A 27,419-nucleotide genomic window follows, 5' to 3' on the forward strand; every position below is an offset into this window, starting at 1 on the left:
AATCGTTCAATATAAAAGTAGAAATGAATGTGAAATAAATAACATGAAGGAATAGTTCAACATTCAATTAATCGATTAGATTTTTCGGTATGATCTTTCCGCTCAAAAATGACACTCAGAGCATTAAGGTTTCTGGGACCTATCTTCCATTGGTATCCTCAAAAAAGAATTTACCTACCACCTCTGCCGCGAAGTATTGCAGCAAAAACAGCGATATCAATTAAAATCATAAGTTGATTTTTAGACATATATTTTTTAAAAAAAATTTTATCGATTAATTTAAACATAATTTAACATTGTTTAGGCTGATTAAAAAATTAAATTTAAAGTTTTTATTTTAAATAATAATAAGAAATAAACTAGCACTTGGCATACCAATACCTAGTACAAAAACCTACTACAATGTGCGGAAAAGAAATTGCCTAGGACTTTGATAAAATGCTCACTGAATCGTGAAACAATTCCCTCTGCCGGCTGGGAATCTTTTTGATGGCGGAGTAATTTGTAAATGACTCTTTAAGCCATTTTCAATTTTTCGCTCATTCTCTTGCCATCAGCAACTCTTTTGTTTTCCTCGACCGACAAAAAGTTCAAATTCAACTGTTAGTTATTTTTTATTTTCCCCATACGTTTCAAATATTTATTTATTCTCTCGGAAAATAGGTTTTATTACCCATATATAGCAATCACCGAGCCTATAATAAACTTTTTTTTATTGAAAATATATTATATAGTAATTGTAAATATTAATTAATAATTAATAAATATTGAAAATATGACATATTCAAAAATCTCGGAGCCACAGCCATTTCAACTTTCGAAGATGGTAAATGGATTGTGCCAAAATATTAGGATGGTAAGGTTCCGATGAAAATTGGATAACATGGAACATGGATAGAATTAGGTCACGAGCAAATGGGTTGTTGTTTGAAGGACTTTAGACTGGAAGGATTGGATACGTCTGAAGTTCAAAAATTTACCTACTATTACTAAAATATACTACAAATTTACGGGTTTTGAATATTTTCTTGTAAATAGTTGAAAGACGTGATGTTCTGTTCAGCAGACTATATAACTGGCCATGTCGTCGGTTAGCTTCTTATTCTTTATATGTGCTGTGTGGGGTCCATGTTAGTGATAAACTTATAATCTTTGTTTACAGTGAACTTAGTTTTCTGACCTAATGGAACCATAAAAGAATAAAATCTATTAAAAATTACATCATAAATTGATATGTATCTTTGTTTTTTATAATATCATGATTAAAAATGACCAAAAACAGTTTTAATTTCTGTTACAAATCAGTATTTTTACTAGAATCTTGAATTGTGATAAGTCATCAAAATTGTAAAAGTACGTTTTTAATTTTAGTCTGGTATATTTGGAAAAATTTTGTTCAAATAAATAAGCATGTTTGTTTGTTTTTTTAAATATATATATACCAGTTACACTTATCTCCTATATTTTAATCCGATATTATGGATTCCCTTCGTCTATCGAATCAAATTGAACGATATTTAGCATCAACTGTAATTAATATTCTTGAAAAACCAAATCATTGGAGATCTTGAAAGGTATCCTAATTTGAAATATTGTGGACGTGAGGTTCTTGAAAGTTCTCACATGTCATCACAGATAACGCTAAGGATACTTTTGAAAGAAATGCCAAAGGGCTGTAGGGCCAATCGTTTGGAACACAATGACTCAGCAAACACCCCCTCCCCCATTTAACAATAGTTAGAGATAAATGAACTGTTTGCAACTGAAGCTATCGATTTATGTTGTCGTCACCGACACAGATAAGGTTGTTGACTCCCACTAAGTTACCTCATATTTATTTCTCGTCTTCTGGGAACGCGGCCGAAAATGAGGCCGAAGAACTATTGAGCTTTTTAATGCAAGATTGAAAAGAAAGTGGATAGTTTTCACCAGGGACGTCGTCATGGAAGTAGGAGTAGCCACCCCCTAGTAATTAGAGATTAAATTGAGAAATTCTTTTTGAGAAGCTACTTCAAACGGCGAAAATCTTGCTCAATGAATTATTAACATTTTAAAAAAATATCTTTATTGAAATTTACAACTGTATATTATATAATACATTCAGTAAATTTGATCTTAGATAAAATGGAGTGTTATAGGAGTATAGAGAAACTATCCATTGGTTGCACTCTAATGACATTTTATATAAGCAAGTACGTGGCCATCTTCTTTTCAGGCGCCTTGGAGGATTGTCACGAAAAATTGCTATGTTTCTTTATTAAAACTTAATATAAAGTTTCCCTTTAAATAAAAGTAGAGTAAAATAAGAAAAATATATCAAACAAGAAATTTTAATTCAATATAAATCTATGCTAAAATAAAGTCAAAATATCATATTCTTACTTTAATTATTTTAAATTACTTTTATTGTAAGGATGTAGACAATAATAAAAAATAAATAAATAAATATATTCTTACTTTGATTGATTTTAAATTACTTTTACTGTAAGGATGTTGAAAATAATAAAAAATAAATAAAGAGAACGACCAAGGACCATAAACAAGGAAGATTACTTGAGCTATAAACATTTTCGTAAATGACTACTAAAAAAAAAGAACCACTTCAAGATTACACTTACCTTTGTAATTCGTAAAGAAGCAATCTAGCAATAAAAGGGTGAGATATATTTTTGAAAGGAGGATAAAGTACATTGCCGTATGATTTTACAATTGTAGTGTTATTGTTGTCGGGTGCCAAGGTTGGCAACATGTGAGTGAAATGTTCTAATTCAAAAGAACTTGGAAAATTAAAATATTTCTTAGTTTATATTTACCTTAATGATAGGGGTGACAGACCCACTGGTACAAGACTCCAAGAGAAGAAAAAAGGCAGTTATTTCACCCCAATTTTTGATTACTTTAATGAAAACTACGTATAATTGCTAGTCAAAATTGATGATCAACTGTTCTCTGAGTAATTGATATCTTTCTACAATACTGTTAGCTATAAATGTTATTTCTTCGTCAAAAAGAAATACACTGACTGAAGATAAGATGAAAACACACTGCCATTGCTGATTAAATGAATTTTATTTCTAGAGACAAATGAAACAATGTAACTACTTTGGCACTAAGGGCGCACCACGGATCAAAACTAGAGGGGGGGAAGCCATGCTCGTTCAGATTGTGACATTTCAGTATGGCAATGATACCAAAATTCTAAGGAAATTATAGCTGTGCTATATTTGTTATTACAATTTTCTTACTTCTGGGGTGGGGGCATTGCTTTGTACGCCCATGGCTGGTAAACGAATTTGATCCGTGGAACTATTAATTTTCAATATTAAATAAATGTTTTAAATGTGAAAAAAATAATGATCAAAAGTAATCTTTTGAAGAATAAATTTGAACAGATTAATTACTTTATCATGAATGATTAATGACAAATTTCAAGAATGAGTCCATTAGTGTTTTCCACGAAATTAAGATTGCCTAAAATATTAATTTTTCTAAAATATTTGGTTTTCGAAGAGTACAAAACAACTCTTGATTCTACAAAAAGGTTTTAAACATTTTTTTCTCCTCAGTTGATTATTAAGACCTAGGTGATACCAATGAACATATAATTTTACATTGATACAACAAATTTGATAAAAATCATTTTTCGAGAAAATAGTAAAGATGTAATTTCAATTTGAATTGGGTTAGGCTTACATCTCTCGAAATTAACCCTTATCAGTCGCTCTAGCTTTTTATATGTGATTCTACATGGGTTGTAGGTGGTTTCGGTAAATATGCAAAAAAAAAAATCAGTATTGTAAGAATAACATTTTTATTAGAAATTATTAATTTTACACATATATGAGATTCAAATAATTATTTATTTAGAAAAGGCAGTGATATATAACTAGAGATGTCAATTACTGTTACGAATACTTAACTAATAAGCAGTCCTTCCGATTCTTCCAACAAGAATAATACCGCTCAGGCCCTTCAAAAACGGTGTAGCTATTTAATGGTAACAGTAATGTCGCATTAGGTTAAGCCAAATCGTTAATAGTACAAGTTAAGTCAGTGAAGGAACTGCTACTTCAACAATCACATGAATAAGCCTTGACAGTGAACTATCGCACACTCACAGTTATTGTGGCAAAAGTATTAGCCACAACCATGAAATAACTAATTAATAGTTACAATCAAGACAGTTTTACTGTCGGACTGGGTCTGGCGTGATCGTTAATAGTACAAGTAATGCAAGTGGACGACTAACAGTTGCATTAACTGCCCCGTTCCACTGTCATATGTACAAACCTAGACAGTGAACTGTCGCAACCTTATGAAATGTAATAACGATAGGCTGAAAAACATTGTTCTCATATATTTGCCCAAAAACTTAAAATAAGGACACAGACTCCAAAAACAAATCCACCACGGACCCCAAAAAAAAATTTGCCCAAGAACTTAAAATCAGGGAGTTTCGACATGATTCGCTTTGTCACGTGAGAGGTGACATATGATCGATACGACATAAATAAGACTTAAGGGTTAAATAAATGTTTTATGCGTAAAAAAAAATACAAAAAAATAGTCTTTAGAGAAATAATTAAAAAAAAAACTGTAACACTTAATCTTGAATTACTATGAAAGATTAACGGCTAATTCCAAGAATGAGTCCATTCATATTTTTCCACGAATTTAAGATTGCCTTACTTTCGCTGCTGACATTTGAAAAGAGCGATGTGATATTAGATTAGATTTTAATGATGCAAAAGTGTGTCAATAACCTTATTAGCTTCAATTGCACGACTAATTTGTGTTGTTGGTCATGAAGCTATGGTCAATTGCGTGTTTTAACTATCTTTGATCGGTGCGTATCTACTTATCCATCCAACTCTACGACCTCGAGAATTATTACTGATTTTTTTTTTCTGATAATGACCACAGCTTGGCAGTAGTGACAAAAAATAGAATAAAAAACCATTGAAGATTTAAGTTCCAACTTCATTTTTAGAAGTAATAAAGTATTATAATTTTGTAAACTATTAAATTTGTGAGTTTCCTTACTATCTTTTCACATATTAGTCAATGGCGTAATACAGGACTAAATTCAATGGAATTGGGAAAATACAATATTTTTGACCTAAAGAGATTTCAATTTATTATTATTTTTTTTAAAAATTAAAATTCAAAGTTGTACTTTTTACAATACAACATGTTAATTCTTCAATAAAAATTAATTTATAACAAAAATAACTTCCTAAGAATGTTGACAGTAATGAATATTTAATTCCCTGAGAGCTTGAGGGCATTTTCTTTTCAGAAATCTCGCAGGAAAAATGTGAGAAAAAAAAGTTGGATAATAATGCACATATTGTAAAGAAGATAAGTATTAAGTATACCTACTTCAGCCCAAATCTGCTATTAGAAAAATATATGAAAAGGATAACCTTATTTGTGATATAATGAAGTGTAGTGAGGATTTTTGATAAAATTTGTGAAGAATGTCATAATTATATATATTTTCTACTCAACTTCAATAATAAATATATATTGAGAGAATAATCCAAAGTTGTAATATTTTTGTTAAAAGGAAATAGAGAATACAATCATTAGTGTGTAAAAAGGTGCTTTATTTTGAGAGCATTATTAAAAAAAATATTGGGAATTAACAAAAACTAATCCTAATACAAGACTGAAAAGGCAGGAAACTCCCCGTCGATTCCAACTATTACAGAACTTACAAGACAATCGGTCAAACCTCCAACTAATTACAAAAGACTACTACATTTGTATGACTGTACTAAGGCCTATCTGGAATTACGGAGTTGAGCTTTCGGGCTTCACAAAACCATTGAATTCTTCTCGTATCCAATCCTCAAAATCCAAAATCCTTAATGCTCCTTACCTTACCGCAAATCAAGTCATCCATTAGGAACCCAATGCTCCACATGACTTGGCCAGAACCAGATACCAATCCTTCCATGATAAACTTGCCAACCACCCAGACCCATTTGTTTCTAACCTAGCTTCTCTTTCGTTCCCTGATAACCTTCCTAGGCGTCTGAAAAGAAGATTGCCTAGAGATTGTTTCCTCTGGAAATGTTATTGCAGTTCTATCAATGGGTGGATTCTTCACATGTGTGTGCCATTGAATAATTAATATCAAATTTACTTGTTGTATATATTTCAATACAGTAGTAAATTTCAACAAATAAATTTAAAAAAAAACTTAATAGCACTATTGCTTTCCCAAAATTGGGCGAAAATAAGGTAAATATAGGGTAATTATAATCCTATGGTATTATAGAGGAGTCTAGTATAAACCTCAAAGCGCTGGGATCTCGAAGAGCCTTACTCTACCCCTCATGTGTGGGGATAGAGTGGGTCGGAGGATCCTTAGGTCGAGATTGTAAATAATTTATTTTACTTAGTTTGATTATATTCATTTCGTTTATTTATTTTTCTTCTTTATATACTTACATATAAAGATTTTATTTATTTTAATTTTATTATTTCTATATATATATTTTTTATTTTCTTTAATATTATTTTTATTTTTTTATATGAAAGTGTACAATTATTAATTATCACTATTTCCCGTTGCCCAAATTTGTGACAGATTGTAATATTGTCAATGAATAAAAGTTTGCAAGTTAATGAGTACTTTTCAAAGTAAATTCCTTCAGTTATTATACACATTTAACAGAAAGTGATATTTTTATTTATTTTTTATATTTGTAAATACCAGCATAAAAAAATATATAGAAACCAAAAACAGTGGGAAAAGACAACATGGACGACGGAACATGTGGAATGGCCTCATATCCCGGATCTAGAAAGGAACAGAAGACTCATTTTGAGTGAAATCAAGAGGTTGACCTCAGATATAAAAGTGTTAATGAAATGGATAGGTACTAAAATACTATTTTTTAAGGGTTCGATAGAATAAAAAGTACATATTCTTTATTACTTAAGTAATTTGTATGGGATTAATTTGCGAGGATAATTTCAAAAGTAAACTAGGTTAACATTTGTCTATTATTTTACAAGATTACTGCTTCGTTAAATTTATTTCTGAAAATGCTGTAACAGCTTTTAAATGCCCTTGTCATAGTTCTCCGCCATGACCTTGAACCTCATCTCTCGGATCTGATTCACCTTTCTGCCAAATGTGCTCACCACTATCTAACTCCCGACAATAGGGACGGTGTACGATAGTATTTCACATTCATTTTGGTTCCAGTAGACATTAATTCAACCAATAAAACCCTCTTTCGATCCTAAAACAGAGTTTCTATGGTTTTACCTGTAGACAATGAATTTACTCTTTCTACGCCTTCCTGAAACCCTTCTTACAGTCCGGACAAGATGGGCGGAGAAGATTTGGCCGGACGGCGAATCAGCTAAATATGGTGAGGAACTATGACATGAAAAAAAAAACTGCCACAACGTCTTCAAAAAATGTTTCGACCAAACATTCATTTTATCTTGAAAAACTGAAAAGGGTTCAACCTTAAGAAATAATTTATTTTTATCGAAAATAGACAACACAAAAAATAAAAAAAAGATGGAATTACCTTCGAATATAAGTAATTTCGTTAGTAAATCATTATTCATGTTATAATACGAAAATATTCATAATTATCGATTCAGGTTAAATTCAATCGAGCGATGATGTAATATTTTATATATTAGCTGTAATATATAAAATAAATCCAATGTCGAGTTAACTTCATGTCTTTGACGAGTTCTTTTTGATGTATTTGTAAGTACCAATGAGAAGGCGACCGGACTTTTGTGCTTTAAAAGACGTGGTCTTGCTTTGCCGTGTAAGCGAGCTGTGCGGGACTTATCGATCGCAAAGCTAACTACAGTAATGAATGAATATAATTTAACTTCCTCTCCGAGCCCTGACACAATCCACCATCATCTCATCCACCCAGCTCCAAAATTTTACATTTAACTACAACATATTTGTTTGTTTCAATTTGAACTTTATCACAACCAGTGTCGCAAGAGTTTCAGTCTTCGATGTAAGCGATTTTAAAATATGAATTCACAGACTATGAGTAGTGATAATGTGGTCAGACAGGCTAACTTAATTTACCCCGAATAAAGAACTAACAATACCATTAACTAATTTATAATTCAAATCACAGTCATAATATAGCATATATGTAACATGTATGCACACAACACCCACTAAAGACCCTAATGGGAATTGAAATTAATTCTTTCTCCAATTCAATCTTTAGATGACCTCTCTTCAGATCACAGCCTAGTTCTACTCCACATTCACTCAAATTCTATTCCAAGACCCTCTTCCTCTTCACTGGTTACAGGACAGGTGAACTGGAAAATTTTTCGGACTGATCTAGAAAACGTACTTGACTTAAAAATTCCATTAAAGAACAGATCGACTCAGCTATCAAAATACTCTCCAGATCGATAGGAACTACTATCACTAACAATACTTCACCAATGAAAATCTTTCGGGAAAACAACTTACCTCGTCACGTACAAGCCTTATTAACAGAAAAAGGTCGGTGGAGCGTCAAGAGCGAGGTGGCACAGAACAAGATATCCCTCGGACAAAACTCATTACAATACATTGACTAACAGACTAAAAACAGAAATTAGAAAACACAGAATACAAAATTTTCAGAACTTAACAGAAAACCTAAATACCACTGACAAACCATTATGGACAACAACTAAGAAGCTACTAAAATACAAATCACTCAACCATCTACTTCTCACTGAAAACAAGACTTGGACACGATCAGATGAAGAAAAAACTCAAATGTGCGGCGAACACCTCTTCAAAACTTTTAACCCCCATCTTGATATTCTTAATCCAATGCATCTTGAACATGTTGAAGCAGAGATTACAATTCCACACCAAATGACCCTTCCTCCTAAAGCCTTTCATTCCTCAGAAATAATGAACATCATCCACCAATTACCTTCTAAAAAAGCTCCGTGCCACGATCTTATCACAGCACACATTCTGAAACAGCTCCCTCGTAAAGCCATTCTATTCCTTACCTATATCTATAATGCTACTCTCCATCCACCTAGTTCCCCAACCCTTGGAAAATGTCTATAATAAAAATGTTTCCCAAACCCTCCAAGCCACTTGAATATCCATTTTCCTACCGTCCTATTTCGCTACTGCCCATTACGGGCAAAATCCTAGGAAAACTCTTATTTAAACGCCTCTATCCAATCCTTGAATCATATCATGTTATTCCTGACCACCAGTTTGGATTTAGAACATCCCATTCTACCATACAACAATGTCATCGAGTGGTTGATTCCTCGATGTTGACAAAGCTTTCGAGTCTGGCATCCAAGACTGCTCTATAAACTTCATCAATTTCTTCCCCCAACATATTTCCTTTGAATCCGTTCCTACCTCTCTGATAGAACCTTTAAAGTAAATCATAACCTAGCCTACTCATCTCTTTTTTCTCTGTCCGTTGGTGTTCCTCACGGTCGTATCTTAGGTCCCTTTACACGGTTTATACAGATGCCATCCCAACACACCCTAACACAGTCCTAACAACATACTCTGATGACACATGTATACTGTCTGTAAACAACGACCTTACTAATGCATCACAAACACTACAGACACACATACCATCCATTGAAGAATGTTGTCAAAACTGGAGAATCAAAATAAATCCTGACAAATCCCACCAGATCACCTTTACTCTCCGTCGTAAACCTCTACCTTCCGTCGTAAACCTCTACCCTCCTGTCCTACAGTATCCTTTCTAAATACTCCACTAACGCCTGTTGAACAGATTCGATATTCAGGACTCCATCTTGATAAGAGACTTACACGGAATGGAATCCACATACAAGACTGAAACGACAAGAAATTGCCCGTAGATTTCGATTGCCTCAACACCTTCTTGACAAACCCTCTAAGCCCCCCATTCACTACAAAAAATTATTATACAATACGATAATCAGACCAATTTGGACATATGGAATTGAGCTTTTAGGCTCTACCAAACCATCAAATTCCTCCCCCATCCAATCCTTACAATCCAAAATCCTACGTAAAATCCTTGATGCTCCTTATTACATCACAAATAAACTCATTCATAAAGACCTTAACATCCCATTCGTTGCAGATTTGACCCAAACCAGATATGCGTCTTTTTATTCCAAACTCCTTAATCATCCTAACCCATTAGTGGTTAATCTCCTTAATCTCTCATCAGTAACAATTCCTGATAATCCTCCGAGGCGTCTGAAAAGAAGATGGCCACGGGACCTTCTAATTTAAATTAATCCTTGATGTACCACCATCGGGTGGTTCCTTCCCAAGATTTTCAAGAGTAAATGAAACAGTCCACAGATTTACTTATTGTATTTATTATTTATACAGTTGTAAATTACATTAAATAAATTTAAAAAAAAATTCTTTCTCATTTCGAAGTGGTAACTTCTCATTATTTACAATGGCAATTCTTTCCGTTTCAACATTTCCACTTGTAGGTCAGATAAAACTAATTATTGTCATAGCAACATTGAAAACCAGATTATTTTTAAATTCAGTTAATTTATGTTTTTTTCATCGTTCTCCATTACCTTCTACGATTTTATATTTTACATATTTATATCTTTATTGTTGGCTACTCAACGGTATATTATACACCTATATTACCACTCTTATTTCCGGAAAATGTTTTTTAACCTCGAAAAATATTTTTCCTTTTTTTATGATTATAAAATTATTTCATAGGCTATATCAATGCATTTTTTATTGCTACTAATAATTAATTATTTCATATAAACAAAATTAAAGGAACTAAAGAGGAGATAATTGTCCTGAAATGATATGCCCGATTATAACAGGCATGGTGCATGCAAATGTTTTAATACTAAACTTTTCATTTATCTTTGTAAGTTAAAAAAAAAATGAATAAATGAAAATTATCTAACTCATAACTAACCAAACATGAAACGAACACCAGATCCAAATAATGCATTTGGTTCACATATAGTTGCATTATCTATACATTAAGAAGTGAAATAACATAAATCAAACACATGACAGATATGCAACCAGATGCACAAAACGTACGCAATCCACTATTCTACTACTACTTTTAGACAAAATATATATACATTTTTTTTCTTATAAAATATAATAAACAATAATACGACTAACTCTAGGTTTGTCTAGATGTAAGGAGAGTGATAAAATGACAAATAGCTAAACTACTAACATATAATAGTGATAGTAAAAAAAAATATATTTTTATCTTTCACCTCATTCCAGAGTAGGGGTTATTCCTATTAAAAAACAAACAAATTTAAATTAGGCATGTAAATGTTAAGTTGAAGAATAATTGGCAAAAGGAAAATCTATTTTTAGTAATTCACAAAATTTACAATTAACCTGAGAAAATTCATACGTGTGTGCGTATAAATCTTAAATTGTTAACAGAGTCAGAAGGTTTTTTAAAATTATTTTTGGTCGGTATAAACAACTAGAAATTAAGAATGAATCTTATATTTTGATACGTCATGAGTTTTGAATTATTTTAAGTTTTTCATTTATTACTGATTTTTTTATTTATCTGTGACTTTTAAGTTTTAATTGTATTCAATTATTTTAATAAGATGAATCTTCCTTTACACCCTTTTCCTGTTTACTACACTATAGGAAAAGTTATAATTCGTATTTCTTCAATGAATTTGTTTTCAAAATCAATCTGATTGAAATTAATTTTTTATCTGATTGAAATTTAAGTTACTCAATTTATAGGTTTTTCAACATTCTCAATTACCCACTACGATTTTATATGATACATTCTTTTTTTTAACTGTTGGCTTTCAAACGGTATGTTATACATTTATATTACTACTCCTATTTTATGAAAACGTTTTTCAACCTAAAAAAATACTTTTCCTTTGTCCTTCTTTACTATTATCAAATTATTTCATATCTAATATTTATCCATTTTTTATTACTACTAATAATTAGGGATGGTTAATCACTTAAAAAAGAAGGTTCTTCATAATAATAATAAACAGAAGGCAATTGTCAGTGTTGCAGTCATAAAAAACAATTAAGAACTAGTTTCCACTATTTATTAATAGCCAACTTTGATTAGCTGATCGAATTATCCTGTTGTAAAACAAAGACTGTGAAGATAATAAGTGATAAATGGTAAAAGTAATAACTAGGGATAGGATTTTTATGTGCTAAAAAATCCGAAATATGTACATAAATATGTGCTAATAAATTGTCAAATATTTAAAAAAATATGTAAATAATATGTATTTATAAATTATGTATTTATTTTTACGCACTATTTATGATAAGTGATAAATTTCACCTTTAAGTTTCTTGCTTTATCTTGAATTTTACGTAGTTGCTGCGAAAAATGTATTTACAATTGAACAAATAATTTAAGGAAATACGTGATTCAGGACAAAATATCTAAAAATATGTAAAAAATAACAAATATTTCAGATAATATGTGATTTACAACAAAATATGTAAAAAAGGCCAAATATATAAAAATATGTGAAATAAAAATGGCTTCTTTTGGCCAGAAATGTCTTGAAACATCTTTAGTTAGTAAGTAATCGAAGATATCATGGTCAGGTAAAAATATGTGAAAACATAAAAATCTTATCCCTAGTAATAACTAATGTAGAACTAAAATTAGTAATAACTATGCCTTAATTGATTTTATTGATAGCAACCCGGACAATCTCCTTAATTCACATCTACATAATAGTTAAAATATTGATATAAATAAGCTTCAATTTTTTTTTTACTATTAATCATGTTAAAAATTATTAATATTAAGTTAAATAAAACAAACATTTATAGTAGATGTTAATTTTTAATATATCTAAAATTTCTTCTATTTTAATTTTTTTTTTTTTGTAGGGGATAAAGATTAAATTATTTAATATAATAATTGTAGAAGAACTATTTATAACTCATCAATTTCAGGAGTTCTATTAATATCAACATTGAAATTTTTGTGGACTGTAATTATTGGGTAAATACGCGTTTAAGTTGCTTTAGATCGTAAACCTAAGGTTAAAAAATTGATCGACAGAATGGAGTGATCGTGGGGAAGTACTTCAGTCATTCCACTTCGTCTTTCAATTCATAGTGATGGTAGATAACCATCTTAACGGATGGGTTAACAATAAATATTTTAATAAACTGAAAATGAATTTTACTTTATGTACACATTATCCATTGAGAATACACTCAAGGCCTTAGAAAGGTAAGACTTTGTTTACAATCTAGTATATATCACTTTTACAATAAATATACAATTATGTCATTCATATGGAATAATAAACATCAATGCAATTTTATAAGACCTTAAACCGATTCTATATATATTGCATATTTCTATAATGCAGTGCATACATAATGTTTATAAAGTAAACATAAACTATGGTAGTCTAATAACGATGATCTTTTATTTTCATATTGTAATAAAAAATACATAAAATCATAAGAAATAAGAAATGGGAATATATATAATTAACAGAATTAAGCTTCGCTAGAGCGAAGTTAATAAAGCCTTTGATGCAGCTTGACATCTGTAATTGGTACCCCTCCAGGGCTAAGTCAGTGCATCAAAGTATAAATTAAGAGGGATTGGGATGGAAACTACAAAAGTGATGGAACTAATTTCTAAGCTTCTACGTCAAGCATCTACATTACTTTACAAGTAGAAATTACCAAGAGTTCCACGAGTACTGCGGCTGCTGCATGTGGTGTTGCATCCTGGCCTGAGGCGGTGGTTGGAACACTTGCTCCTTGAGGAAAGAGGTTAGCTTCCATGGGATTGTATCATTAGGGTTCATTGCTGTGCTGTTACCCCCTCGTGCCTCATGTTTACAGAACAATATTTAAAACCTTTACCACTTGTGGTTAACTTTGAAGACATATTTCTTCATATTATCTAGAAAACAATTAATTTGGAATCAATACATTTTTTCTAAATCACCTTAATCCTTTATAAAATATATGAATTTCTAATAACCATTTCTTTAACGCTTCTAAACTCGGTTTTTCTCTTTTTCTTTTTTATTAACATCCCTGTAATGAAGTAAGAATATTGAAGATACACCTGAAATCCATTTTAAGAATATAGATGTTGCTCTCAGGAAAACACAATCAAATAATTATGAAAAATATCAGAAAGAGAGTGAGGCTTACAATAATGAAAGCTATTATGAAAGCAATGTGCGAAGTGTGCAAGAAGCATGAGGAACAATTTTTTACAGCTGGAGAGACTTGTTAATTTGCATTGTTTATACAAGAAAGATGTTCTTGTGGCCCATTGAATTATACTTATATTGCTCATTATTTAAAAATAATATTTGAAAGTAGGGTATTGGTAAAAAATTAAGTTTCGAAACTAAAACGTATCAGTAACAGAAACTTCAATGATTTCGCTGATATATGAGTATAAAATATTATACGTTTGAATAGGTAGAGGAATAAGGTTTGAGTATTATTGATCTATCATACTTAAAATAAAAAAAAGTGCACATATTATTTTTAGATCTCAGTTAGCGGCTGTTAAAAAAAAATCAACGCAAAGGAAGAAAACATCCTTGAAAATTAAATATTACATGAGGTACTCAACTTGCATGATTTACTATTTAATTTTTTCCGAGCAGAGTTGAGCAGTATTTGATTACTTCTTCGATTTTGAGTAAAAAGGAAAACCTAATAGAACATCGTTTACAGTAGAGTAAATTTGCTAATATGTGAGCCTTAGTGAAGATGTTTATGTTTAATAGTTTCCGAGATACAGTTTATTAAAAAGCAACATATCATGAAACATATATTGAAAAATCACTAGTTAGTGAATTTATTGTGAAAAATCTATATCTCAGGAACCATGAGACGCGAAGGATGTCTATTAGCACTCAAATTAAAGCTAGTTCAATGTGCTATAAAGTAGTTTATGACGTTTATCTTTTTAAGGGTAGTAGTTTTTATGATGTTGAATATGCATTTTGCATATAAAATTCTGTCTGAATTTCTGACAATTGAAAATGAATTTATATTACCAAATATCATGAAAAATATTACTCCTACGATGATAAATGTTAAGAACTTCTTTATAACACATTAAAAGTGGTTTAATTTGAGTGCTAAAAGACATCTGTACGTCTAATGGTCCCTGACATAAAGATATACCACAATAAATTCACTAATTACTGATTTTTAGTAAACATTTTTTATGAAATGTTGCTTTTAAAAAGCTGTTGGGTACTATTGAACTTAAACAGATCAGTTAGGACTCATATTTTAGCATATTGCCTCTACTTTAAATGATTTTCCATTAGGTTTTCTAGTGTTGTAGGTGTTTAAATGATATGGAGCCTCAAGTCAAATATTGTTTTTAACGTTTTGAAACAGCCACTATTTTTTATTGCCCCTGACTATACTTGGCAGAATCATCAATTTGTACTGAAAATTGTACATAGTAATAAAAAATTGGGGTGAAATAACTGTTTTCTCCTCTTGGGCTCTTGTACTACTAGGAGAAGTGGTTAAATGCTACGTGATGGAAGGTGTTGGCGATGGGATTACCTACTCTGTAATCATTGCAGTTTTAAGATTCATCAGAAGAGAAAAGATAATTACACGATTTGGCAGAGGAAAGAAGGAGGTGGCATTCAAAGTGACGCAGAGGGGAGTCGCAAACATAAATCAAAATTTTTGTGACGCTATTTGAGAATGACCGTTTAACTGCATCTCATTAATCTATATGATCTAAACTTCGAAAATTCTTTTACTTATTCTCTTGCACGGTGTTTTTATTGATGGAGGAGGGGGGGGGGAGTAATAGCGGAATGATTTCTGTCCTCATGATACGCCTCAGGTTTATAACTATTATTCTAAAGCCTAGTGTAGTCGACCGTCTACGATTGCTGTCTCCTTAAAGGCCAATTGACAAGAAATATACAAGATCGAAATACAAAGTTTTTCAAAAACAATTCTTGGAAAAAAAAATTTCCCAAGGCACAGATTAATGTTACAATCCAAGCCGCTACAACCGCTACTGAAAAACGCAAAAAATTGATAATTATTAGTTTATATTTTGTTATTTTGAGAAAGTAAAAAATTAGTAGTTTCCCTCTGTCTTCATAAATGGCCTCAGGAGAAACGGCGTACTTTAAGAGTACGCACTTACTTTATTCGATTCTTGGATTCTATATATCTTTGAACGTAAAATTTCAACATTTTAAGAAGTGTTCATTTATTTTTTTTATTTTTTTTTTTTTAACACCCCTTCATTTTTTTTCTTATCCATTTACAAAAATATTTCAATACCTCACATAGCTCTTCTGCTTCTAAACTTTCTGAACACTCCTCATACCATTCTTTCGAATTTTACAATACTTCTCCAGAGACTCATTTCCTAAACCATCTTTAATCAATTATAACCTTCTCCCGTCAATTTTAAAACCAATAAACAAACCCTTTCCTTTGCATATTCGCAAATAATTAATTTAATACTACACCCTTGTTTGATAAAAATTGTGCTTCCCAGCACAATTCATTCCCATTCTGCATTCCTTCCGAGCATTCCCTTAACACAAGGGACTAACTAACAGTTCGTTTAGCTTATAGTTGCCTTTTTTACTTCAGTCCATAACTTACCTACAAGCATTCCCGCTAACCTATTTTGTAATTCAAGATTGGCCCACTGCGTTAGTAGTAGACGGTGTTGAACCTTTCAACAGACGGTATATCTCTTTTATTAACTACTTTCTATTCTTTTCTAACAACTTTTCTCTCGTTCCTTATTCTTTCTCCCCCACCCTCTTTATTAGTTGTGCTCCCCACATCTAATTACTGTCCTTTATATTAGTTACTAATCTTACCTTTTATAACAGTATATTTAATTCTTGAATTTTGTTATTCTACTAACATATTTAATTAAGCACAAATTCGTTTTTCTTTGTATTACTTAAATTTTGAATAATTTCCAATTTGTACCTGTATTTATATAGTTGATGTTTAAATCTATATTATTTGTTACTTTCATTTTTATTTTAGCATTACTTTATTCCCTGTTCATTATTATATACCATTTCAACATTCTTATAATATTACACTATCATTTTCTTCAATACTACTTCTGTACCTATATTATCAATTATCTTCTTATGTTTCTTATTATTCTGCAACAATTAATCATTATCCTTGTTATCTTGTTTTTGTTGTATTGATGCAGAACAAAAACAAGATAAATAATAAGCCCTGACGAAGGCCTGAAATTCTGGTCGAAACGTCAGCACTATTAAATAAGTTTTACTTGTTAGCGTCCTTCACTGACCGCACCCCAATTTCCTAACCTAACTTTTATTTCCCCATGTGTTATTACTATGATCCTAAACATTTCAACCTATATAGCACATATAAATTGATAAAGCAATTGATTTTAAAAAACGATGTTGTAACGTATATTGCGATATGATGTAACTGCCTCGAACGGGAAACGTTGGGGCTTTGATGTCAGTGTTCGTGGAAGTCGACTGAATAAAAAGTCGTAATTAGAAGTGTTAGGACGTGAAGTGGTTCTCTATTCCAGTACTTCGGTGTTGAATAAAAGTACTTACGCAGCCTCCGCATTTACATCAAACTTCTGCTAAACTGTCCATTGTCAGAAACTTGTTCAATTGAATAAATTAGTTAATCTCTCTTTTTATTTTAAAAGACGCAAATTCATCATTTCGCAAGTTTAATTGCATAAAATCTAGTCTTGAAAGGAATAAACGTAAACTATTTTTTTTTTATTAATCAAATTATGCTTTCACATATTTTCTTTAATCAATAACTTTATTCCCTCAGTACGGAAAGTTTGAATCATAGAAGAAACAACTAGAAAATGTTGCTAAAAGAAAAAAAACAAGGTTGAATATTTACTAATTTTTCTTCTTGGTCGCAACTTGAATCGAAGTACGTTCAGAGCGGTTAGGACAGCTTTTGTATGCCGTCATAGTTGCGTGGAAAAGTTGATTGCTATTAATCGTTTATAAAAAAAAAATAAAGATTTTAGCAAATTACTGGTTGATGATTTAATAATTAATGATGAAACGGTGTGTTCACTTTTATGTGGCCGTTGTAGCCAAGCGAGTTAAAGCGCTTTCACTGCCTGGTGATTGCAGAGGCGCAGGTTCGAATGCGACCTGCAGGATTGATTTTTATTTCAATGGTGGTCCCACAAAATGAAAACTTTACTCCCCAGTATGGTTAGAATAGGGTGGTACCCTGTAGAAAACCTCCCTCATTGTAATTACTACACCATAAATATTTTGTGATACAACAAATCATTTATTAGGCATATATAGTAAATATGAGGCAACAAAGAAATAAAAAATAAAAAATAATAATATTATAAAACTATACATGGTTCAGAAATGTGAATAATCACTTCACAACGAAAGCTCTATGTCATAGGGAAACCCACAGTAAATTAGCATCACAAGGAAAATACTCTATTCGACTTCGCATTCACAAAATTAAATAACCCTACTCCAATACTCATATACTGTATTGCAGTTATAATACTAGGGGTATTCACGATGTGTTAAATATAAAACATTTTAGTATTAAATATAAAACATATCTATTTCATACGGTCAACTATCTTCTTCCTATAGAAATATTTCTACATTTATTAAAATTTTTTCCATTTATCACACTTTAACATGTTACACTAAAAATCATGAATGCCACTTATGTTGTTAAATAATATTTTAAAGACTGAAAATTATATACATATATCTATCTAAAAATATCACTTTTTTTTATCGTTATTCAAAAAATTGAGAATATTCAAGAAATATTGCTATGGAGAGAATCATGATTTTGTAGTTCAAAATTGTTCAGTGCTTCAAATTGGCTAAAAAATGTCGAAGATTTAAAATCTGAATTTTCCCGGTAGCCCATAACAGCAATCCGATTTCAATTTAAACTAAGATTGGCCTTACCACGTAATAGAGACAGAAAAAATAAAAATACATATCTTCATCTTAAGTTAAAAAATATATATAAATTTATCGAGGAATAACAGTATTACAGGAGTTCCGTTCTTTGGCCTAGTCAATTATATTAATATTTTTCACAGTCTTGGTTCATTTCAATCGACACGGACGGGAAGAATCCTCCGGAACAACAGTGTGGAAGAGTCGCTTGTCGAGAGCTCGATGATAAGCCAACCATCAAAGCCATTTGCCCGGCCCTCAATTGGATGGGCGCGAAACGCTTAGCGTCCTACTAGCAGATAAACAAGTGATTTAAATGAGAGTGGGGTAATGTAACATTCTAAATGGATATACGCATGCGCTATGGAAGAGAAGATGTTCAGATGAAACTTATTTCATCGGATAAGGCCCTCTTTGAATTCGCTTAACGTTCCTGGAGAAGAACCAATACTGTACGCATCAATCTTTATTTAAATAAAATTTGATTTTCCATCTAGAATATATAAAATTCATTTCAAAATTATGGTTATTATTTTGTCACAGACATTTTAAGAAGGAATAATTTGGTTGTAATAATCTCCTGTGTCCACAAGAGCGATACATCTGTTCCCTGTAATTTGGAATCTAAGATTATATCAGTTTTTTTTTTAAATCATTTAAGAAATACTTTCAAATAATCTGTACATAATGAATGATCGAGAGACCAAAATAATCGAGATTCAATATAGTTGAAATGAACTATTTTTTTTTTTTTTTAATTCTTCTCCTAATATATTTGCTAGACAATGGGCATGGCCTGAAAAAGTCAAGTTTTTTTCATTTTGGACCACAACTTAGAAAAACAATAGATCAAAAGGGGCGGTGACCTTAAACCTTAAAATTTAATTTTCAATTCGTAAGAACAATAATTCCTTAAAATGTTGGTTACTTTATAGACAATGTTTTAAGCTGAAACATAAACACTCCGGTGATAAATGGAAAGGATTCTCAATTGCATAAACATGCTGCAAATGTCACTGAACTTGCAGAAAGAGTAATTAAGTCTTCATTGCATGGGAAACAGTGGTAGCTCTGAAGTCATTGCACCCTCCACTTTCTCCACAACGGGAAAATTCCAAAAAAACTAGAAAATAGAATCGTTTCACTATAAAATGCATTAAGTAATGTGTAATAACTCTACTTCGCCTTTAACCTATATTTATTAAGTCCACTGCCAGTTTATATAAATCAATTAAAGCACTAAAAATAAGGGGGAGCGTTCAATAATTGTTTGTATAATTAAAACGTTGGAATATAAATCTCTTGATAACTCTTTATTCTTGGATAAAGAAAAATGGGTGTTATAATTGTCAAAAAAATGAATCAATGATTAAAAACCTTAAAAAATATTAATTATACAAGTTCATAATTATAAAAATTCGTAATGAATGAATCAATTTTATACAATGGATAAGTATCAATCACAAATATAATGATTCAATGTCAAAAGTTTTGTTTATTTTTTTGTATCTTAAAGTACATTTTATATATTAATTAAAAAAAGGTTCCCCTAATAATAAACAAATAATAGTCAATTTGTAGATAGTATAAAATTGAACGTTCTTCATATCTCAAGTTACAATTAACTAAAATCTAATTAACCAATTTTATATAATTTTAAAATGTACAGTCTTAAGATAGAATTAATCAAAGACATCAAAAGTTGAAATAATTTTTTAATTAATTAAAAAACAAAGGCCACGAATGTTTATCTTTTGGCAGTTTTAAAAGATTACTAACTGGGCACAAACGTGGGAATGCATCACAAGTGCCTTGCCCTTTAGTTTAAGAGCCAGGTGAAAAAAGTCAGCGATTTCGCCCTAATTTTTGAGTAGTTTAATGAAAACTATGTATAATTACAAGTCAAAATTCATGAGTCTGCAGATAAAAAAAAAATTCATTGTTAAATCCACCAACTACACGATAAAACCAAATAGCACATCATTTAAGTAAATTTACTAAAATGTGAGCCCTAACAGAGCCGTTTACTTTAAATAGTTCCCAATATACAGTTTTTTTAAAAAGCAACATTTCGTGAAATATACACTGAAAAATCAGTAGTTAGTGAATTTATTGTGAGAAATCTATAACCCAGAAAGCATGAGACGTTTAGATATCTATTAGCACATAAATTAAAGGTTACGAGTTTAATGTGGAATAAAGTAGTTTATGACATTTATCATCGGAAGAGAAGTAGTTTTTATGATATTTTCCAAAATAAGTTGATTTAATTTATTAAATTCTAGTTGTTTGAACAAAATTTTATATTCATATACAAATATCATAAAATGTACTACGCCTAAAGATAAAGATAAAGGCTATAAACTACTTTATAATACATTAAACTATCTTTTGATTTGAGTGCTAAAATACATCTGTACGTCTCATGGTTCCTAAGATACAGATTTCTTGCAATAAATTCATTAACTACTGATTTTTCAGTATATATTTCATGAAATGTTGCTTTTTAAAAAACTGTATTTAGGAAATTATTGGAAGTAAACGGCTCTACTAGGGCTCAAATTTTAGTAAATTTACTCTACTTTAAATGATGTTCTATTAGGTTTTCTAGTGTAGTTTCAAAGATATGGAACTCCAAGAGAAAAATTAATTATTTTGTTGACATTTTGTTATCCTCTCAACTATACTTGGCAGACTCATCAATTTTGACTAGCACTACTACTTACGTGAAACTAAATACATAGTTTACATTTTAGTAATTAAAAATTGGGGCGAAATAATTGACTTTCCATAGTTTGTCAGTAGCATCTTCCGACTTCATCTTTCAAGTTTTATCTGTAAATTCTGCCCCATAAGTTAAAGGTTAATTATTTTTTAACAATGTTCCACTAAAATTCTATATAGTGAGTTTCTAATAAAATTGAAAATCCATGTTTTATTTATTAAAAGATACATCGAATGTTCTCAAGAATTGAAGCAGTTATAAAAATTTGACCAGCAATAAATACCTTTAAATTATAATGTTTTGTAATTTTGAGCGGTAATTTACTTCTGTCAGTGTTATGATATTACAAAATAAAGTTGGATTTATGTACAATATTTAGTCAAATTCAGAGATTGTCTCAAGTTATAAATATGTATTTTGTGGATGAAACTTTGTTCCAACAACTAGAAATAAATTTATTTTGGAAAATATCATAAAAAATTCGAAGATAAATGTCATAAACTACCTTGTAAAAATTTTGCTTTTTAAAAATGTCACAGCAATTATTGAAGCTCTACTAAGGATCATATTTTAGTAAATTTACTCTACCTTAAACGATTTTCTATAAGGTTTTCTCTATATTAGAATACTATATGTGTTTCAGTTATTTACTGCTAGATGATAATTTTGTTGTTTTGTTTTTTTTGAAAAAAAAAAAAAATACATTGCATGAAGCTCAACCTGATAGAAAACTATTTCTCCCACAAATAGCCAGCGATAATAGGTCTTTGATCCAGTCACAAATTACTTTCAAAAAATATTTCATTAGATCACGTTTCTTATTGGGGTTATCCGACGTTTATTTTATTTTTTCTTAAAATGTTTGTCCTTGACTGTAATCGGAAGAGTAGTCGGCAAACATTCAACAGATCCAATTCAAAGATTAGAAGAGTTTTACTGACAATTGATCTCTATTACTAAGATTAGTACAGGTTTAGTAGTAAGGCAAGTTTAATAGAATCCGGACAACTAAACTAGGTTATCGTAACAGTCTAGCGTCTGCAAGATCGCTATCGAGCGTCTGTTGCCTTGACATCCAGCCGTCGAGACTCGGTTAACTTCATATATTAACACAGATTACAGAAATGCTCAACAACAGATATATTCTGCAGATAACTATTGAAAAAATTAATATTAATTATTAGTTATATAAGATTTTTTTTTAACACATTTTATAAACAGTTGGTTTACGGTACATACGGGTTACGGTAAATAAAGGAACAAAATGGTAGAACGATTTTACGACGATTGAATAACTTTAAAAATTAAATTTAATTATAATATATTTTCTGTACGCAGGCAGGAACTCGGTGAAAATCCTGACTTATTTCTCAACTCAGAATTGATAGAAGGATTTTGTATTAATTGACGTCCGCTTATAGCCAAAAAGCCGCTTAAATTAATTCTTCCTTTAAAATTAAAAAATATGTATTTGAATTAACTATTTTATTAGATCAGTAAATAATAAATAACGAAACATCTAATGTGGTTCAGGCATCTTGAAACGTAAAACATAAAAATTGTTAAATTGTCTTCTTCTTTGTCGATTACAAAGGTTCATTATTAAAAATAATAAACCAAAATGAGTCTAATACACTGTATGCTTGCTAATTTAATTTTTTTTTATACATAATATTTTGATAAAGTGATACCTAAACACTGAGAATTTTTCTTCTATCTAGGAAACATCTAATCGACCGCCATTTAGGAAAAAAAAGGATTGGTGTAACATTGATATTATTGGCGCCAAATCTTAATAAAATCGGCCTTGTAGTCACGGGAAATAGCCGCGCACGGCGAATGGCAGACTGATTTTTTTTATACTTTTATTTTGAATTATGGATATCTTGCTACGTAATACCTGAAAATTTTAGGAGATATTAAATATTTTGCCAATTACAGAGATTGATTATTGAAAATTAGAAACCAAAAATGAGTTCTTCACGGCACCATGGGGTTAATCGAAAGTGCAGGAGCACAGCAAGACGTAGTGACAGGCAGGTGAATCAGGAATCGAATCAAAGACTTCTCCGAAAGAATTCTACTCTCAAGTCATTATACGAAATAATCCATTTCAAGCAAGAATAAGCTAGGTCTCCAGAAAAATGTTCATGTGAGGTAACTAACCAATAGAAGGAATACGATGGGAGATCAGCCATCACGATTGACTACAGCAAAGAGAATGAGCGAATCTCCTTGATAAAAGAAAAATTATTCCACACCAAGATGCAGTGTTACGAAGACCACAAAGCACGGTGTACTACGAACCCTCTATAGTTTATAGTGCGAGGTTGTCTACATCATCATCTCAACTGACGAAGAACTACGCTAGTTTGAAGGAATGTGTACAGCTGGATTCTCTAGAAGGTCGTATGACAAAAAAAGAAGTTTAAGTTGGTGGCGAAGCAAGGGACGAGTGGCTCAGGCAGAACATTCTGGACGTGCGATCAGTCACACACACACAAGTGTATTAGCTTAAGTTCCACCTCTACAACTGTTAAGGTGAAAGCTCTAATCATTGAAACAAAAAAAAGTTCTTTATTCTTGCGATTTACGATCGTAACGCAAGTGTAACTCATATTTATAAAAAAACTTAGCCAAAATTCTATGACTTCCTGCGGAGTGTTAGTGGAATGTTATTAAAGAATACAGTAGTCTTCGTCTGTCTTAGTCTCTTGGCTGCCTATGACAACATCTTAACACGCAACTAATTTGGATTCCTTATACAAAATTGAAAAGACCGATTCCAACTATTACATACTTACTAGAAAAACAGTCTAAACCTCTTATTGATCAAAAATTACTCATTTACATGACTAAAATAAGGCCTATATGAACTTACGGAATTGAGCTTTAGGATCTACTAAAATCATCGAATTCCCCTCGTATCCAATCCGAAATCTTTGGTAAAATCCTCAATGCTCCTTACTTTGTCATAAATAAAATCTTCCATAATGACCTCGATGTACCATATATTATGCCATTTGGTCAGAATCAAATATCAATCCTTCCATGATTAACTCTCTAACCACTCGAACTCAAACTGTTTCTAATTTTGGTTCTTCTTTAATTCCTAAATCATCTGAAAAGAAGATGGCTTGGAGAATTATATTATAGGGGTTCCATCAATGGGTTGATTCTCCATGAGCCTGTATCATACCATTGTACTCTAATTAGCATAAAATTAAAAAAAAATGTTAATAATGAAAATATTGTGATAAAATAAAAAAGTTATAAATTTAAGAAATGAATTGACATGAGTGCACCTTTATATCTTAGATTAGATTTGTTGGTAACTATTGTGGCGCCGACAATCGTGTTAAAATGCCCTAATGGATTGCCTTGGAGATACACGCTCTGCCCGTCATATTCTTGCCCTTCAAACGTGAGCTACCAACTCTCCAGGCTTTGTTTATTATAATACATTAATATTTTATGATGCCGTTTGGAAAAATGTAAATCATTTCCAAGAGAACTTATCTAAAATATTTATCGGTCTTGTTATCATGGGTACCTATCAATCACTGTATATGTATATAAATTTAACTTATTAATACGATATTAAAATTTTTTAGTTTGTTGTATATAATTATTAATACCAATTAAATTGTTAAAACAGAAAACTGTGTGAATATCTTTGCTTCCATTAGAAAAAATACTTAAACACATTTAAAAATAAAGTATTTAGTTGCGGTTAATAAAGTGTTGAAAGTAAAGTGCTTTTATATACCTTCTGAATAGAAAGTAATTTACTTAGAACTAAGACAAGTCTCCTTTCTGATGCATTTAGGATCTTTTTTAGTACAGTCATCTGGGTCTTAACAAAAAAAAGTAACAGTCAGTATGCAAGTATTGCAAATAGCAGTGTTGATAAATCAACGACAACATTAAAGTTGAAATTAGAGTCATTAGATGTAAGTATAAAAATCTAAAACATTTTGGATCCCCAATCAACGCCGTGAGCTGTTTTTTTTACCACAGATTGGCTCTACAGACTGTAAATCTTTGGCCGCCCAAACCAGCCTTCTCCACGCCTGCTTATCTTGGGCTACTGTTTTTGAGTAAGCTACAGCAGCTCTTTCACATCTTTGTTGATTCTGTCTATCAGGTTTTGGCCTCCCACGTGGTCTCTTATCAACTAAATGGCATTCATTGTTGTGTAGGGGCGTCCTGATGAATCGTTTCGAGCTACATGTTCCGCCCATAAGGTACCTGTTAGAGCCCAAGTCTCGCAGCTATATATCAGAGCAGTGCTTATCATGGTATTCTACGTCCTTAGTATCAGAGCAGTGCTTATCATGGTATTCTACGTCCTTAGTATCAGAGCAGTGCTTATCATGGTATTCTACGTCTTTAGTATCAGAGCAGTGCTTATCATGGTTTTACACGGAAATAATTTGCCGTCCATGCAGACCACGTCATTAGGATCGATTTACTTGCAAGCCGATTTCTTCATCTTGGTTGTTTCCTAGAACCACAATGTCGTCCGCGTACGCCAGGACTCTATGTTTCATCCTCCACCATTTTCTAATCACGTTTTCTAGAGCTAGGTTTAACATCATTAATTATAATGCATAATTTTGTAAATTTATCTTCCCTTCGGCGTGCTTTAAACTAGGTTTAGAAATGACTGTCACCCAATTCACCCAGTGATCACAATTCACTCATACTGTCGTTACTCAATGTTATGGCCTCTTTTAGACCGATCGAATGAAATCCACGATTAGGATCATTACTAAGAATTAATGGATCATTGAAAAATACATAATTGTTTCAAACAGAATTGATGTTGATAGTCATATATAATGATAATCCATCAAACAACTTCATAATACGAAAGATTAAGTTTAAGAAATAAATATATCTATTTTAGTGATGCGAAAATATTAGTTTGACGAACGTAACTTATTTAAACTTGTAATTTTCTTTCTAAAACATTCTTCCAATAAGCAAGTTTTTTTATTCCCTATTCAGAGAAACTCGGGTTCCAAGAACCGATTTTTGTATCGTATCGCGAGTTTATTTGTTTCTTCTGTTTAGTTTAGAGACCTCTCAGATCTTTGAACTACCTAAACCAGCCAGCTTCATACTTATCTATTTTAGAATATTTCTTTAAATTTAGCTGTTTCAAAGATGTATCCCTGCTGTAAATATATTCTCAATAGTATCTTGCTATGTTCTGATATGGTCTCTTGACAATTACATTGACATTACTGGTTTTATATTAAGTCGCTCTAGCTATTATTCACTGAGTTCTCTCTCAACTGGTTTGTTTGATGAAATACAGAAACCAACTCTCAAAACTTCGGTTTTGCACAATGTAAACTGGTTGTTACCAGCTTTCATATTTTCAGCTTGGAATTTCTTTTTTCGAGATATTTATACTAAGATTTTCTGAGATACTTATATTTGTAGGATGGAGATCTCTATTCATGTCCTGTAACGTTCAACTTTATTTTACTAAAAAAAAAAAATAGTTTTATTTTAAAATATATGGAAAACTTATCACAATGGCAACAGCGTAAGTACTAAACTGCTTTTCCTATCGAAGAATGATTCTATAAGCTGCCACAATCATTTGCAAAAAGTATTAGAGAATTTATTCATAAAATATATACAGTCTTAAAAAAAATAATAATAAATCGTAGAAATATACAAT

The 27,419-nt window shown here is 31.1% G+C and overlaps 1 protein-coding gene across 9 annotated transcripts in view; it reads right to left on the bottom strand.

Annotated features, from left to right (window-relative positions):
- Positions 1 to 27,419, bottom strand: part of lilli (lilliputian) — a 508,119-nt gene that overhangs the window by 274,393 nt on the left and 206,307 nt on the right. Inside the window, exons 2-4 of one of the 9 annotated variants that reach the window (XM_067045050.1) lie at positions 14,028 to 14,114; positions 13,724 to 13,946; positions 11,272 to 11,295 (exon numbers count right to left, since the gene is read on the bottom strand). The exons of 5 other annotated variants lie outside the window; for them this stretch is intronic. In XM_067045050.1, the coding sequence (XP_066901151.1) occupies positions 11,272 to 11,295; positions 13,724 to 13,848 (149 nt within the window). In that variant the 5' untranslated portion in view covers positions 13,849 to 13,946; positions 14,028 to 14,114. Of the gene's footprint in view, positions 1 to 11,271; positions 11,296 to 13,723; positions 13,947 to 14,027; positions 14,115 to 27,419 lie in introns of those variants that run through there. 3 more of the 9 variants (XM_067045091.1, XM_067045138.1, XM_067045035.1) reach the window with 3 other exon arrangements.

The sequence above is a fragment of the Halyomorpha halys genome, unplaced genomic scaffold (genome assembly GCF_000696795.3).
Source record: "Halyomorpha halys isolate HHAL.00 unplaced genomic scaffold, Hhal_1.1 Scaffold644.1, whole genome shotgun sequence".
NCBI classification, from domain to species: Eukaryota; Metazoa; Arthropoda; class Insecta; order Hemiptera; family Pentatomidae; genus Halyomorpha; species Halyomorpha halys.